The sequence below is a fragment of the Urocitellus parryii genome, chromosome 2, assembly GCF_045843805.1.
Source record: "Urocitellus parryii isolate mUroPar1 chromosome 2, mUroPar1.hap1, whole genome shotgun sequence".
In the NCBI taxonomy this organism is placed as follows: Eukaryota; Metazoa; Chordata; class Mammalia; order Rodentia; family Sciuridae; genus Urocitellus; species Urocitellus parryii.
This window is the reverse complement of record NC_135532.1, coordinates 34419477-34436353: the sequence shown is the minus strand read 5'-3', so window position 1 is coordinate 34436353 and position 16877 is coordinate 34419477. Positions and strand designations below refer to the sequence as shown.

The window sequence follows — 16877 nt, the reverse complement described above, 5'->3', positions numbered from 1 at the left end:
TAACATATAAAGAAGATTTAAGAAATAACAGAAAATTTTACTGACCAAAAGAACGGTAAGTTTCAAACTGAAATGGCTCTCTGAAGTCTAAGATGGAAAAAGAAAGACTTCTAAAAATATGGATAGACACAGCCTGGTCGTTTTACTTGAAACACTGGAAGATGCTAGAAAAGTCACTGGAAGAGCACAAAAGTTACTAATAAGACAATTAATAGAAAAGGTCTGAAAATCAAGAATTCTTAGCCCAACAAAAAACCTTAAATTGGAGGACCCCAATAAACCAGGTCTTCCCTTAGTCACACTAACATAGCCCTTTCCCAAGCTGAATCCGGAGTGCTCTGGCACATTAAAAGCATGACCCAAGCACGGGCTTAACAGACACTTCCACATCACGGCTTGCTATCCACTCAAGGAGTCTGCTGGTGGATTCTGGGGAGGGCAGTGAGGAAATGGCTCAGAGAGGCTTGAGAAAGGGGCATCTGAAATTTCTGCTGATAGAACAATTACTGAAAATGCCCCTATGGTAAGAAAGATTTGCCTGAGGAGATTTCTGGAGGAAAAGCTGAAATATAGGTCAAAAGTCCAGATGACTCATTTTATGGGGGAAAAAAAAACCAAGGATCTAGGGAACATGAATAAATTAATACATTCAATAAATTAATAAGACAAAGAACTTTGTACAATGCAAAAAATGAGTATGGAACACTTAACCTGATACTGGTGATAAAGCAAGCTGATGAACACCTGAAATATTTGAATATCTTAAGAAGAGATTTAGACAACTTTCAGAGATTTGGATTTGAATCAGTGGCAAATACAGAAAAAAAAAGTGAAAATTTATAAAGAAAATGTTAGTAATTCCACAAAAAGCCAGAAAGTTACTCAAGATCAGGGGAAAAAAATATCACTCTTCATTACATGGCTCAGACATTAATGGTGTTTATAGTTGTAATAATTTAATGCAGTATAAGTCTAAATAAAAATTATAACAACATTTGAAGGATGGGAAAGCTCTCAGTATATCCAATTACTGTGTGTGTATGTGTAAGCAAAGAAATAAATTTTTATCACTCAGAGTACACATTCAATACATTAAATCTATATTTTAAAAAATTAGTAAGTAGCAATACAAATATTCAGTTACAAATATAAATACCAAAAGAAGTAAATATAAGAACTGAAAGAGGTTGACCTTTTTAGAAGGAGAACAGAAGAAAGATGTTTGGGTGGAGAGGATGGTACACTTTCTTTTTATAACAAACTCTAGAATTACTTAACTCTAAACCATTCATATAGATAATTTTGAAATATTTCTTTTAAAAGAAGGAATTAGAAATTAGAAAATATCACAAATTTAGACCTAGCAAAACTCATTCCTCAGAAAAACTCAAAAGTTTAACAAATGAATTTTTACTATATCTACTACCTACTTGTGATAATACAGTTTTTTTTTAACATCATACCTACCAATATCACTTCAAAATTGGAACTCATGTATTTGGTAAATTTTATAAATAGCTTTATTTTAGCCATCATACAGAATCCTAAGCAATACCATTTGGAGGAGGGGGGACTGGTAATAACAAATTGTAATGTTTTGCCTAACACTGGTTTACACACAGATAAAAATATATCTGTCCTCTGTAACACATTTTGCACTAGCTACAGAGATTGAAAAATATGGCATATTATTCACAGCTCAAAATCTGAGACTGCATATAGCAGTGAATAACTATTCAAATTATTCATATGTGCTGCATGCTACCATGCTATACTATGGTCTGAACCAAGTATCACAACAATTTCATACTCTGGCTCCTCCAAAGCTGAAAACCAAAACACTGAACACGTGGTGTGTCTATGTATCCATCCTTCCACCACACTATATCAAGGGATCATAGTAATTAGGTCACGTTGTCAGAACCAGTAGCTTAATGTGATCAGAGGAAGAAAAATGGTTCCATCACGAGGAATACTCATTTTATAGCAAAATTTACCTGAAACTGTAGCATTTCCAGACGTCTATCAGTGAATTCAAATAGGGCTAATGTTGTCTTCATCATATATAGTGAATTAACCATGAAAGTGGCCATATCAGCTGTGCCCAAATTACTGGCTGACACAGTACACATCTGGAGGAGTGGATCCAATACACAAGACAAAACCTACACATGAAAAACAAAATCAATTCTTTATTTCCTAATGAGTGATACATTCCTGGATTACTGGCATTTCAGAATTAATGCCAAACTAACTGGAAAGATGCCAACTTATAGAAGAACATGAAAAAGAGTAAATGATAATAACCATATAATTTTAAAAATGGGTGTGAGTGAATAAATTCATTTAAAATAAAGATAGACAATAAAAAAGGGGTTATCTAAATATATGAGTTACAAATGCCAGCAAACAGAATGTACAATAAAGGAGCAAAAAGCAATCACTAAAAATGAATTCATAAACCACCTGCACAAAGTCAGCTTGACGAGCATCCAATGGTATGACTGAAGAATCATGCGATGCCAAAACTTCACGCAGCAACATGAGTGTCTGATTGAGTGCAGCACTTGGTCCAAGATCAGGTGGTGGGAGTTCAACCTAAAATAAAAAATGTTTTACCCACTCCTTTTATCTTTCCACTAAATTTTTAGGTATACATGCCAGTTCATGATAAAAACAATACACGTACAAAATAAAAAATACTGGCTAACACATTTAGAAATCTATAATTTATCAGTAGCTTATTTAGAACTATACTAATCAACACAAAAAGCAACACAACTTTGGTCAGATTATCTCAGAATTTCATTTGAATTGAAAAATTATATTTAATGTTATTTGAAATGACCTTGTTTTTTGTTTGTATGCTTTTAGCCCACATCATTAGAAAAAACAGACTAGTGATATCCCAACTATAATAAAGTTGAGAAACATCACTCATTCTCAGGCCTAAATCTAAATGATCTGTCTAGTTATGTCCAGGTTAGGTGTCCAGGAATCAATTTTTCATCACATACTCCAGCAGTGTCAGGAGGCCAGTCCATGGGCCATACACATTGCAAATCACTTCACAAAAACAGTGCAACAATATCATTAAAATCTGGGGCTCTGGAAATCAATTAAACTGAGAATTAAACAAACAATACACAGGATCAATGAAACAAAGAATTGGTTCTTTGTAAAGATAAGCAAGATAGATAAGCCCTTAGCCAAACTAACAAAAGAAAAAGAGAGAAGATCCAAATTAATAAAATAAGAGGTTTTTAAAAAAGGAGAAATCACCACAGACATCACAAAAATCCAGTAGACCAGAATACTTCTGGAAACTTATACTCTGATAAACTGGAAAACCTCGAAGAAATGGATACATTTCTAGTCAAATATGATCTGGCAAAACTGAATCAAAGGACATAAAAACAAGCAGACCAATAACTAGCAATGAGATGGAAACAGTAATAAAAAAAATCAATAAAGAAAAGCGGAGGACCAGATGAATTCTCAGCTGATTTCTACCAAACTTTTAAAGTAGAATTAATGCCAATACTCCTCAAATTATTCTATGAAATAGGAAAGGGTGGAATATTTCCAAATTCATTCTATGAAGCCAGTATCACACTTATACCAAAACTAGAGAAGGACATTGGTCAAGGAAAGAAGATTACAGACTAATATCCCTGATAAACTTAGATGCAAAAATCCTGAATAAAGTACAAGAAAACTGTGTTCAACAATATATTAAGAAGACTGTACACTACACCAGAGATGCAAGGATAGTTTAATACATGCAAATCAATAAATGTAATTCATCACATAAACAGAAATAAGGATAAAAATCACTTAGTCATCTCAATAGATGAAGAGAAGGCCTTCAGCAAAATTCAGCACCCACTCATGATTAAAAACACTGAAGAAACTGGGAATAGAAAGAACCGACCTCAACATCAAAAAGGATACACATGAAAAACCCAAAGCTAACTTCATCGTAAATGGGGAAAAACTGAAAGCATTTTCTTTAAAATCTGAGATAAGACAAGGATGTCCACTCTCACCACTCCTATTTCATATTGTGCCAGAAATTCTAGCCAGAGCAATTAGGCAATGGAAGGAAATAAAAGGAATAAAAATAGAAAAAGAAGAAGTTAAATTATCACTGTTTGCAAATGATATGATCCTTTACCTAGAAGATCTAAAAAACTCCACCAAAAGACTGCTAGGATTAATGAACAAATCTGGCCAAATAGCAGGTTACAAAATTAACATACCAAAAAAATAGCTTTCCTATATACCAGTTCTGAGAGAGAAATCAAGTACAATTCTATTCACAATAGCCTAAAAACAACCAACCAACCAACCAACAAAAACAACAACCACAACAACAAAAACCCTGTGAATAAATCTAACAAAGAAGGTGAAAGGCCTCTACAATGAAAACTATATTGACACTGAAAAAAGAAATGAAGAAGATCTCAGAAGATGCAAAGACCTTCCATGTTCATGGATAGGCAAAATTAATATTGTTAAAATGTTAAAATGGTCATACTACCAAAAGTAACATATAGATTCAATGCAATCCCCATCAAAATACCAGTGATATTCTTTACAAAACTAGAAAAAAGCATCCTAAAATTCATTTGGAAGAATGTAAGATCCAGGGGCTGGGACTGTGGCTCAGCAGTAGAGCACTCATCTCACATGTGTGAGGCCCTGGGTTTGATCCTCAGCACCACATAAATAAAAAGGTATTGTGTCCACTTACAACTAAGGAAAAAAAAAAAAGAATATAAGACCCAGAATAGACAAGGCAATTCTAAGCCAAAAAAACAATGTTGGAGGCATCACAATATCTGACTTCAAATTATATTACAGAGCTCTAATAACAAAAACTGGCCTAAAACAAACACACAGATCAATGGAACAGAATAGAAGGGACAAGAGACAATCCCACATATCTACTATAGTCATGTGATCCTTGACAAAGGTGCCAAAACATACACCGGAGAAAAGACAGCCTTTTTAATAGATGGTGTTGGGAAAACTGGTTATCCACATGTAGACAAATGGGACTAGACACTTATCTCTCAGCCTACATAAAAATCTACTCAAAGTTAGACCAGAAACTGCAACTCCTAGAAGAAAATGTAGGGTCAATACTCTAGTACAGGCAACAACTTTCAACAGGACCACTAAAGCTCAGGAAATAGTACCAAGAGTCAATAAACAGGATGGCACCAAATTAAAGTTACTGTACAGCAAAGGAAATGATCAAAAATGTGAAGAGAGAGCCTACAGAATGGGAGAAAATCTTTGCTAGCTACTATTTTGACAGAGGATTAATATCTAGAATATATGAAGAACTCAAAAATCTTTACACCAAAAAAAAGCAAATAACCCAATTAATAAGTGAGCAAATAAATAAATAAGACACTTCTCAAAGAAATACAAATGGCCAAAAAATATATGAAAAAAATGTTTAACATCATTAGCAATTAGGGAAATGAAAATCAAAACTACACAGATTTCATCTTACACCAGTCAAAATGGCAGTCATCAAGAATACAAATGAATGTTGGAGAGGATGTGAAGAAAAAGAAACACTTTTACACTCCTGAGAGGATTGTAAATTAGTATAAGCACTATGGAAATCAGTATGGAGGTTCCTTAAAAGACAAGGCATGGAAGCACCATATGACCCAGCTATGCACCTGCTCAGCATTTATCCTCAAGAATTAAAAGTCATATACTATAGCCATACATGCATACATGTTTATAAAAGCACAATTCACAATAGCCAAACTATAGAACCAGCCTAGGTGTCCATCAGTGGAAGAATAAAGAAAGAAAATATGGCATATGTACAAAATGGAGTTTTTGCTAAGCTTTACCTTAATACACATTTTAATATTAATACTATCCCATTCATCAAACCATCAACCCAAAAGTATTTTATGATCTTTCTTTTCCTCACTTCCCTGACCTCATTTACCAACAAGCCCTGTATCACTAAGATATATTCACATATAATGCTGCAAACTGTCCCTATGCTACCACCCAACAGCGAGGCATTGTCATCTGTTGCCTGGCTGACTCCAAGAGTCTCCTGAGATGTCTCATCTCCCCTACTCTACCTTCCAGTCTCCATACATCAGCCAAAATAATATTTTCAAAATGTTTTAAACGTTTAAAAGTAAATAAAAAAGGCCAACCCTCTCACTAAACCTGTTAAGTCTTCAATGACTCATCCTTGCACTTAAAATCCAATTGTCTTAAAGTATGTAACATTCAAAACAAACTATAATCTCTATACTCGTAGCAGATGTGTGGAAAATACAATTTAAAAAGAAAAAAAAATCACCCTGAGAACAGCATCAAGAAACGATCCAATATCTGAGAATAAGCCTATCAAAAGATGTGTAAGGCCATAAAATTATAATATATTACTGTAAGAAACTAAGGAAGGGAGAGCTATACCACATTCACAGACTAGAAAATTCATTATTAAGATGTTAAATTCTCCCAAAGTAAATCAATCAAAATCCTAAAAAGCTTTTTACTTTGAAAAATTGACAAGATGATTCTAAATCCACTTGGAATTGCACAGAACTTAAAATTGTCTTGCTTAAAATAGCCAATGCACTACTATCAAAAAAAAAAAAAGAACAAAATTGAAAGATTTATGGTAATAGATATCAAAGCTGTAGAGTGATTAAAGAATGTGGCACTGGTATAAAGGATAGAAAAATACACCAATAAAATCAACATTTATAAAACAAATCCAATCACATGGTCATGTTTTCACTGTAATTCAGAGGGAAAAGACAGTCTTTATGATGGTACTGAATCAAGTGTACTCTATATCCATGTTGAAAAAAATCTTCACTGCTACCTTACCTCATATTAAAAAATCAATCTGAGAAGGATCCAAGACCTAAATGTGGAAATACCTACTAAAACTCATGAAGCTCCTTGGAAGAAAACATAGAAGAACACCCTCAATTCCCGGGTTTCTTAAACAGAACACAAAATGAATTAATTTCAAAAGATTAGTACACAGGAAAGGATTAAAATTAAGTGCTTCTATTCATCAAAATACACCATTAAGGGTGTGATAAAACAATTCAAAAACTGAAAATTATTACATAAGAGTAGGGGGAAAAAAAGACAACCCAATGAAAAACTGGACAACAAACTTCAAAAGACTACATCTAGCAGCCAATAAACATGAAAACCTGTTCAACACCATGAGTCTTCAGAAAAATGCAAACTACACACGTGAAATACTGTCCCATATTTTCCACAATGGCTAAAATTAAAAAGACCAACAACATCAAGGACTAGAGAGGATGTGGAGCAACTAATACTTTCACACATTCCTGGAAGAGTAATAGGAAAATATTTTCAGGAGAAATACCTACTAGAACTTATCAGTTCTATCACCCAGATATATTCCATATCTGGGGATACAAACAACAGAAATGAAAACTTATGCCCAGCAAAAGATGTACAGAAATATTCACAGCAGCTTTACTTACAATATCCAAGAATTAGAAATAACCCAAACACCCATCAACAATAGAATAGGCAAACAAATTGCACTGTATTTATATAATCTATCTATACAAAGGAACTTCACAATGATTAAAAACTGAACTACTAAACATGCAAATGGATCTTAGAGACATAAGATTAAATAAACCGTAAGAGCCAAAAATGTATACACTGTATAAATTTATTTACATGAAGTTAAAAAGCAGGGAAAAGGGGGGAGAGAGAGTCAGATGGTAGTACACGCTGGGGAAGGCACTGACTGGTCAGGGCAAGAGAAAGCCTTCTCAGGTGCTAGTTAGGTATAATATCTTGATAGGGATGATGGTTAATGAGTACACACATATAAAGATTCAGTGTTGGGCTGGGGATGTGGCTCAATCGGTGGTGCGCTCGCCTGGCATGCGTGTGGCCTGGATTCGATCCTCAGCACCACATGCAAACAAAGGATGTTGTGTCTGCCGAGAACTAAAAAAAATAAATAAATATTGAAAAAATTCTCTCTCTCTTTAAAAAAAAAAATAAAAATAAAAAGGAATGATTTGTTCCTCTACAAATAGTTCCTTTACTTAAAAAATAAAATTAAATTAAAAATAAAGATTCAGTGAAGTATACACTATGACTTCTGTATTGGACATTATATCTCCATGTAATATCAAAAATTATTAAACAAAGTGATCATTAATAATTCTTAATTAATGCCCAAGAGTTTTGTGAAACACATACTCATAATTTTATGTACATTTTCCCTAATAATTAAGTTGAAGTATAAAGAAAAAATTTCACATTTAAAAACATTCTTCAGTCTACTTAAAACTTAATATTCAGTATATTACTTTCTTTGTGTAGAGATATAACATGAAAAACAGCTCTCATTCTTCTTGTGACTAGGCACTTTTTATCCCTTTTAGAGTATAAGTGCTTTGACTTTCCTAGAGAAAAATGAAAAGTTTGCACCATATAAACTGCAAAAGCTCTTTCTAGACTTAATTTCTCTGCAACTTTATTTTATTCTTTCAAATATCTTCTATTTAAGATCTTCCAATTTTCTGTTCTGTAATTTCAAAATCTTCTCAGGCATTTGCTTTAAAAAATGAAAACATATAAACCAAAAAACACCTTTATATTTTAAATTAATTTCCTTATTCTATATACAGACTGTTTTTGCTCATGATAAGTGACATTCATATTTGGGCAATAAGTAAAATTAAAGTTTTTTGAATACCTTTGTTTTACTTATTAATTTTTTTAATGTGGTGCAGAGGATCGAACTCAGTGCCTTACATGTGCAAGGCAAGCACTCTACCACTGAGCCACAACCCCAGCCCACCAAAATTAAAATTTTTTATTTGTTTGTTTTTGGTACTGGGATTGAACCCAGAGTGTGCCACATCCCCAGCAATTTTCATTTTTTATTTTGAGAAAGGGTGTATGTTACTTAGGGCCTTGCTAAGTTGCTGAGGCTGGCTTTTAATTGCAATCCTCCTGCTTCAGCCTCTCAAGTTGCTGAGATCATAGGCATGTACCACCACACCCAGCTGGAATTAAAAAGTTTTTAAGTCAATAAAATTATCCAAGATAAAAAATACAAACAAATGTCTGTTTGAAATAATGTTAAAAGCATTTCGATTGAAAAATATCTTTTTTATTTATTTTTTCTTGGCAGACCAATCTGTAAGGAACAATCTAAAACTATTCATTTAGAATGAGCACATGAATATACTGGAAATCTTGTTAAGATACATATTCGATTCACTAGGGTTGGAGTGGGGCCTGAGATATTTGCATGTACAATAAGTTCCCAGGTGATCCTTTGCTTTGAGTAGTAAAAAGGGACTCTAAATAACCACAGCCTGGAATTTAATCACAACTTATTTTAAAAAATCATGAAGGGCTGTTTTCAGAGGAATGGGCAAAAATCAGTTCTATTAATTTAGTGTGGGTTTCATTTATAACAGACTATATCCTTTATAAATTAGAATTATATTATTATTACAGTAAGAAGAATTTCAGAAAATATCTGTGTGGCTTGAATTGATACAGCACTATCTTTTGCTCTCCTAGACTTGTAGTCATGAAATGTTCCAGGAAAGCCTGGTAGGGGAGAGAGCACCCACATGAATGTTCAAGTGCTCCAAATGTTTTGTGAGGAAAAGAGGTACATGTTTTAATAAATGAAGTCCTTGAATTTTCTTTTTTTCATATAAAAAGTTTCTCTCTGCTTATACCTTTATTATTTTTTAATATATTCTTCCTAACAATTTTACTATCCACTTAAATTTCTATTAACCAAAATTTCCATGTGGGAGCTCTCCTAATGAAAAACATTCTGCAATATGTGTTGTTCTCTTTATAAGGTTAGAATCATTAGAATCATTTTAGAGGAAGTGAAATGGTTGACAAGAAGCAGAATGAGAAAAGATATAATTAATATAAAGTATCAAATTCTTGAAAGAAATTTGAAACAGTTTTATGTGTGTCCGTGTGTGTATACCTATGGGCAACACAGATGTTGTAAAGAGTACCATAATCCAATCTAATTTAATGTGAAAATATCCTTTAATTCAGCCCAATTCATATCTGAGAAAAACGTTTCAGGCTACAATTATTAACAGCAATGACAACAAAAACAACAATAATCATTAGAACCTATTCATTGTTGTAAATTCACATTTGCTGCAATTGGTGACTGGTAATTAGTAGATTCAAATTACAATTGCTTTCTTCACATTTTTACACTGTTCAAGGTTTTCATTGCAAGAGGCCATCCTTAAAAGTTGCCTTTTGTTATCCACTGTATCTTCCTATTTTCTTGCAACTTTCATTTTAACTTTTATGAGTAGTAAAATATAGAGAAATTTAACATTTGAAAGGGACATAAACAAACTGGCACCCACTTTGGAAAGGTAAACAAAATTCCTAGTATAGACAAAAGCAAACTTCAGGAACATCAAAAATATTGAGTGAAACCTTAGAACATACATCTAAACAAATTAGTTAAACAACCTATAATTTTCTCACCAATGAAAGCTAACTTCATCACATACTAAATTCTAAATGTATTTCCTGTGGAGAACTTTTCAAACATGGCATGTTTTCAAGGGAAAAACTATAAGGAGAAAAAAAAACTTAAAGATTTTGCCATGGAAAAATTAAAAGTTGATCAGAAAAGATTACAGGCAAATTTAAAAGGAAAACGATAATTTATAGAAAATGTTTATAACATAAATGTTAATATTCTTAAGGTATAAAGAATATCAGAAATTAAGAGTAAGACATAATCCAGTAGGAAAATGGCAAAGGACTCAACAACTCACACACAGGCAAAAAAGATAAAATGTTTTTTCTTTATAGAATCACAGAAATTCAAGTGAGAAAAACTATGAGATGTCACTCTTTGCTCACCATATTGGCAAAGATCTTTTAAAATACCCACTGTCCAGTCTTGGCAAGGCTTGGTGCATTTGACAGGAGGCTATATGTAGACTTGTCCAGATGGTCGAAAGTGAGGTAAAGAGGAGTGGCTGCCTACAATCACACAGCATTTGCTGGACATCACTGAGGACTTTGCTCATCTTAGTGAATTTTCCAATCTTCAGTCTATATAATTTCATAATTTCTTAAAGCAATGCTTAGTGGTGACAATACATACAAAAATTAATCCATGATGGTTTTGCAAAGTGAACACGGTAAAGTGACAAAGGTAAAAGAGAAAGTAAGATAATGACAGAACATGGGCTACCAAAAAATGAAGGGAACCCAGTCATTCAGGTAAGTAGTACTGAGTTCCTTGTGAGCTAGGATTAGGAAAATTTGTTTTCTGGGTCTATAGCTTTCCAGCTGATTCTCCTATGTTTTTACAGTAGACAATCATAATATTCATCAATAATCTAATGTCTCATTTGAAATATTTAGATCTCTTTCCCCACCCCTGCCTTTCTGAAGTACTGGGAATTGAACTCTGGGTCTGGCCCAGGCTAAGTGCTAGGTAAGCACTCTACCATTGAGCCACACCCCCAGCCCTTTATCTGGTCTGTCTACCTTGGCTATTATCCAAAAGTATTGGCAAGCATTCTTGATCTTCATTTAGATAGGAATATGCCTCTAGAACTTCTATGTTACTTATGTAGGCTATTAGTTCTATTTATCTTCACATTATTAAAGAAGTATTCTTCCATTACTTATGTACTAAGGTTTTTCTTCCCAATTTGATTAAACATCATGACAATATAAAATTTAACATATTTTACATATTTAATAAGTCTATTTTTAATCACCATATTTTAATGTGTAAACACTTAACATATATGTATACATATATACACACACATAAACATGTATATAATAGTATCCTTGATCACCTAAAACATTTATTTTCTAACTCTGATATATTCTTATATTTGTGGAATAAATCACATCTGGTTTTATATATTTGTGGAATAAATCACACCTGGTCTTAATATAATGATGGGTCTGACCTAATGACACATTTTTTGGAAAGTGAAAAAGTGATTGACTTGTGGTCCTCACTACTGCACTACCGTCAACAGGTTTTAATGTCAGTGTTATACTATCAAAGAACTGGAATGCTCCTCCTATTTCTCTGTGTTGTATAAAACTGTCCACTCCTCACAGATAGGAATGAAACATCTTGGCAATCTGAGATCAGCCATGCAGAATATTCTTTAGTTGCCTTTCCTCCCTCCCAAGGTGTATTTACATTTGCCATCCTCTTTTATTTCATTTTTTTTTCTGATGGAGACAGAACTTTAATTCCTTTACATGTGCAACGGCCCTCATATACCAAACAAGTAAGTAATACACTTTTAAAAACTACTTGGACACTGGACAGCAGGAATTGAAGGACAGTGATCCTGTGAGGAGGTAACAGTAAGGCAGGCTTACATCTACCCAGTTCATCATTTGGAGAAAGGTCCTGGCTGCAGCACAAGATGAGAAGCCAGTCTCCCTGTTTCCTCTTATCTTTAACTATTTTAAAATCAATTTATATCATCTTAAAATTTTTCTTCTTACACAGTTTTCCAGATTATTTCATCATAAAATTGCACATGATATTCTCTACAAAGTTTTAATCCACTTCTGAGAATTTTCTGATTTCTAAAGTTACAGTCTAAATTTTATTTGTTTTTCCTTAATGAGATTTGCTAGGTCATCAATTTTGTTGGTCTTTTAAATAGTTCTGCTTTTCTCTTTTCCAATTTGTCAGAGAAATTTAATTTCATCCTTCCTAATTATCACAGTGTTATTATTGTCTTTTGAATATCTAAATATGAAAGACAAATACATTTTTATTTTCAGTCATTGAGTCCCTCATGCAGCTTTAAGTAATATACTATCCCTGTGCTTTTCCACTTACTGAAATTTGGCTGCTGTCCCTACCACAAGACTAATCTTGTTCAGCAAGGCCACTGGTCGTCTATACAGTGCCAGAGAGCAAGCCTGCTGCCTTGTCTTGACTAGAACTCCTCATGCAGCACCTGTCGTCCACCAGCCTACCTCCTGGAAGCTCCACGATCTTGGCCTTCTGATAAGACGCTCTCATCCTCCTCCTTCCTCTGGTTATTCTCTCTCAGCATCATACTGGTAACTTTTTTCCTCTCTTAAATGTCAGTGTTCCCCCAAATGTGATTCCTGGTAGCTTTATTCTTACAAAAAATTATCCCTAGTAACTTCATTTAAACCTAAGGGTTCAAATACATCTTTCATGCAAAACTCTAAATCCAAATGCAGAGTTCCAGTTCCAGAGAGATATTCCACAGGTAGGTCCCTCAAATTCAACTTTTCTACTAAGACAACATCAGCATCTTTATCTCCCAAATTTTACCCCTTTTCTGTATTCCAAAGATTTACGATCAACAGAGAAATTATTCCAGACCCATTCCTCTCTCTTGTCCATATTCAATCAGTCATCAAGTTTTGAAGATTTTACCTTCACCCCTCAAGTATCTGTCCATCATGGGTATTTCCAAATCCCTCTTAGGTCATGTATTTCCACAAATGGCTTCAGTACTCCCTTCAATGCCTGTCTCCCATCTGGCCTCCCTCCTACTCACACAACACACCAATTTCCAAGTGATTTTCTTAACAAATTTTAAAAAAATGTGTTTATTGGTGACTTGTAGCTTGTGTTCTGGCATATTCTATTTATTTCTTCTACTTAGAAGACCCTCTATTTACCTCCTTCTTTAACATCAAAATCCTATATGTCCTTCAAAGTTCCCTTTAGCACCTCTCTCCCGGAAAAGAAGCATGCATGGATTGCCACACACTCCTTCTTTTGTGCTAAATAAAATGTGATGAGTACAGCAATCACTGATTCCACTGATCATTCTCCCATAAAGGAGACACGACCTAAGGCCAACAGAGGCCACTGCACTCTTATTAGCTAGTGTTTATCTCTTCATGTTCAATGTTTGTATCATGTATGAATTATTTCAGAAAAATTTATTTACATAAGAACTCATATAAACAAACATAAACAGAATTGACTGTTAATACATTTCTGGTGCAAACACATACACAAAGCAAAAAAATATAAGATAGATACTTCAGTTCCATATATTATTGCTGCTTTCCAAAAGAACTTGTGTCATGCACAGTTACCATGAAATAGACTCCTATTAAGGCTTCTCTGAGCTTAAAAAAACAAAGATGGACCACGTTCTCTGCTACTAACTATTTGACACTATATAAAACTATTCTTCAGGATAAAACTTATGCCTAATATGAACCAGACCATTGGATGAAGTTGTACAATCAAAAATAATATGATCGGACTATTGGATAGAGTCATACAATCAAAAAGTCAGCATTGGGCTTGGGTTGTGGCTCGGTGGTAGAGTGCTTGCCTAGCATGTGTGAGGTACTGGGTTTGATTATCAGCACCAAATATAAATAAATAAAAATAAAGGTCCTCAACAAATTAAAAAAAAATCAGCATGGTGATTGGGACACATCTCTGAAAAAAACTAATAATAAAACAAAAATAAAGAAAAATTTAACCATTATGAACCCATTCCACAGGCCCTGCCACAATACCCTGCTCAAATTAAAATATTGTATCTTATAGGACTCTTCCAGGTTTTTGTCATTGATTTATCCTTTGTGGGGTATTTTTTCTAATTTATTTGTTTTTATAAATAATTATAGTATAAAAACCAAAGGAGCACAAAGTTCATAAGAACAATGTTATAACATCAGAGGGTAAAAATGTAAGCTGTTTGAAAAAAAGTTTTTTAAGAGTTCCAGTTTTCTAATCTGTGTGGCGTGTTGGCTCCTACCTAAATATAGTAAGTTTGCTTTAGTTACACATTTTTGGTTATGGAAAAAATGGTAGTGAAACTAGGGCTTGACATTCTATCTCCACTTATGACTCAATGTTATACTATTCCAGGAAGACAGATTATAAACTTGGATCCAGTAAGCCACTCAACATGAATTTTGCTCTCAAAGTAAGAACTCAAAAGAATATTGAATAAGATGGGGGGAGGGGAATCATTAACCAATGTAAAGACATTAAAACATCTCTAAATGCGAAAAATTCACTGTCACATAGTTTAAGAACTGCATTTTTCAAACATACCTTGTCCATTAATTTACTTGCATGAAGACTCAAACTATTGAAGAATATTTTTTTGCTTAGCAAATGCATTTCTTCAATGGTAGTCAATAAAGTAGTTGCACTATTTCCAACAATGCCACTAAAAGCAAACAATATTTCAGATTGCAAAACAGAAGCTAAAACAATTCAGGTTTTTTTAGTATAATGCTTTAAAAAGACCTATATTAAAATGAAAGTTTTTATTTAGAATACAATTTATGAATCAAAAAAATTATTCCAGCTTCATATAAAATTATGGGTTTTTTTAGGTAATGATGAAAAAGGAAAACTGAAAACAAACTATATGTTCAGCATATTTATTTTGAAAATCCAAAATGCTCCAAAATCTATAACTTTTGAGTGTCATGTTATATTCAAAAGTTGATTCAGAGCACTCTGGATTTAGGATATTCAGATTAGGGATGCTCAACTGATAAAGTCTATGTAAATATTTCAAAATCTGAAAACTTTTTAAGTTTAAAATTCTTCTGGTCTTAAACATTCTGGATAAGGGATCTTCAACCTATGCTATTTTTAGTATTTCACAATCTCTTTTAGCACAACTGTAGGTTAGAACCTACCTCTGCAATGTGTAAACTGTACCTCTATTTTTCCTCTATTAGAGTAAATGAGTCTTGATTATCCAAGACCTATTTTTAATTCTAAAAAAGGCATTCCATCAACAGCTCTACTAATAAAATAATTAAATTGCATAAATACTGAGTTCTTTTGATTACAACTGCTATATCAATAACTAAAATTATAGCTTCTCAATTTTAATATGGCTGCTTAAAAAGTAGGACCCTTAGACTAATTATGAAAAATCTGATATTTTGGAATATTCAATTACATTAGTACATTCCATAATTCTTAATTTACTACTATAAAATATTTCTTACATCAATCCAAATGGTTTTCCATTTTTGCCAGAATCTAAGAAAAATAGCCATATAAAACAAATACCAATTTTATTTTCCTAATTTATATATCAAAAGCAATTTTAAATTGTTTTTAGGGAAATTTTTGTTGATGTGAAAATATACTATAATTTGGTAGCAAGTTATAATTTGTAAAGGCACAATAAAATCATATAATGCCTAAACCAGATTGCTCAAGATAAATATTATGACATCTATAAATAATGATAAATAGTAAGTTAAAAATACAGCAAATGTATTGATAAATTATATATTATATGTGAGTTACTACAAAAGCAAATATTTATACTATATATCTCAATACATTCTACAACTGAAATAAATTAGATAAATTCTTACACAGTTCATACAAAGAAAGCAAATTAGCAGTTAAAAAATGTTTAAAGCAAACAGTAAAATACAATCCAATTACTAAAGAGGTATCTGTCACAATACCTGTATTTTTAAAAGAAATAAATATTTCAGTAAAAATATTATAAGTGAAACACTAAAATAGATTATAAAGAATTCCCACATATGCCTATGCAAACAATCAAAATGACTATTCCTCAAAATAAATGTATATATTAAGCATAGTAGATGTAAATTAAATGATTGCAAAAAGAAACTGACACTTTGATGAAAAAAATGAAGAAATATCAAGATATATTTACAGTATTTTGGAGTTACTGGTTCTAATTTACAGTTACTCAGGACTGGAATTTACTGGTTACTGAGTACTCACTAGTGTTCAGTAACTGGTCCAGATACTTACACACATTTCTTCTGATATCTCA

The 16877-nt window shown here is 32.8% G+C and overlaps 1 protein-coding gene across 1 annotated transcript in view; it reads right to left on the bottom strand.

Moving 5' to 3' along the window:
- The window catches only part of Cog6 (component of oligomeric golgi complex 6), a 72680-nt gene that overhangs the window by 19294 nt on the left and 36509 nt on the right, over positions 1–16877 (bottom strand). The window contains exons 13-15 of the mRNA XM_026408750.2: positions 15146–15263; positions 2467–2598; positions 1998–2165 (exon numbers count right to left, since the gene is read on the bottom strand). Of these exons, the coding sequence (XP_026264535.1) occupies positions 1998–2165; positions 2467–2598; positions 15146–15263 (418 nt within the window). The remainder of the gene's footprint in view (positions 1–1997; positions 2166–2466; positions 2599–15145; positions 15264–16877) is intronic.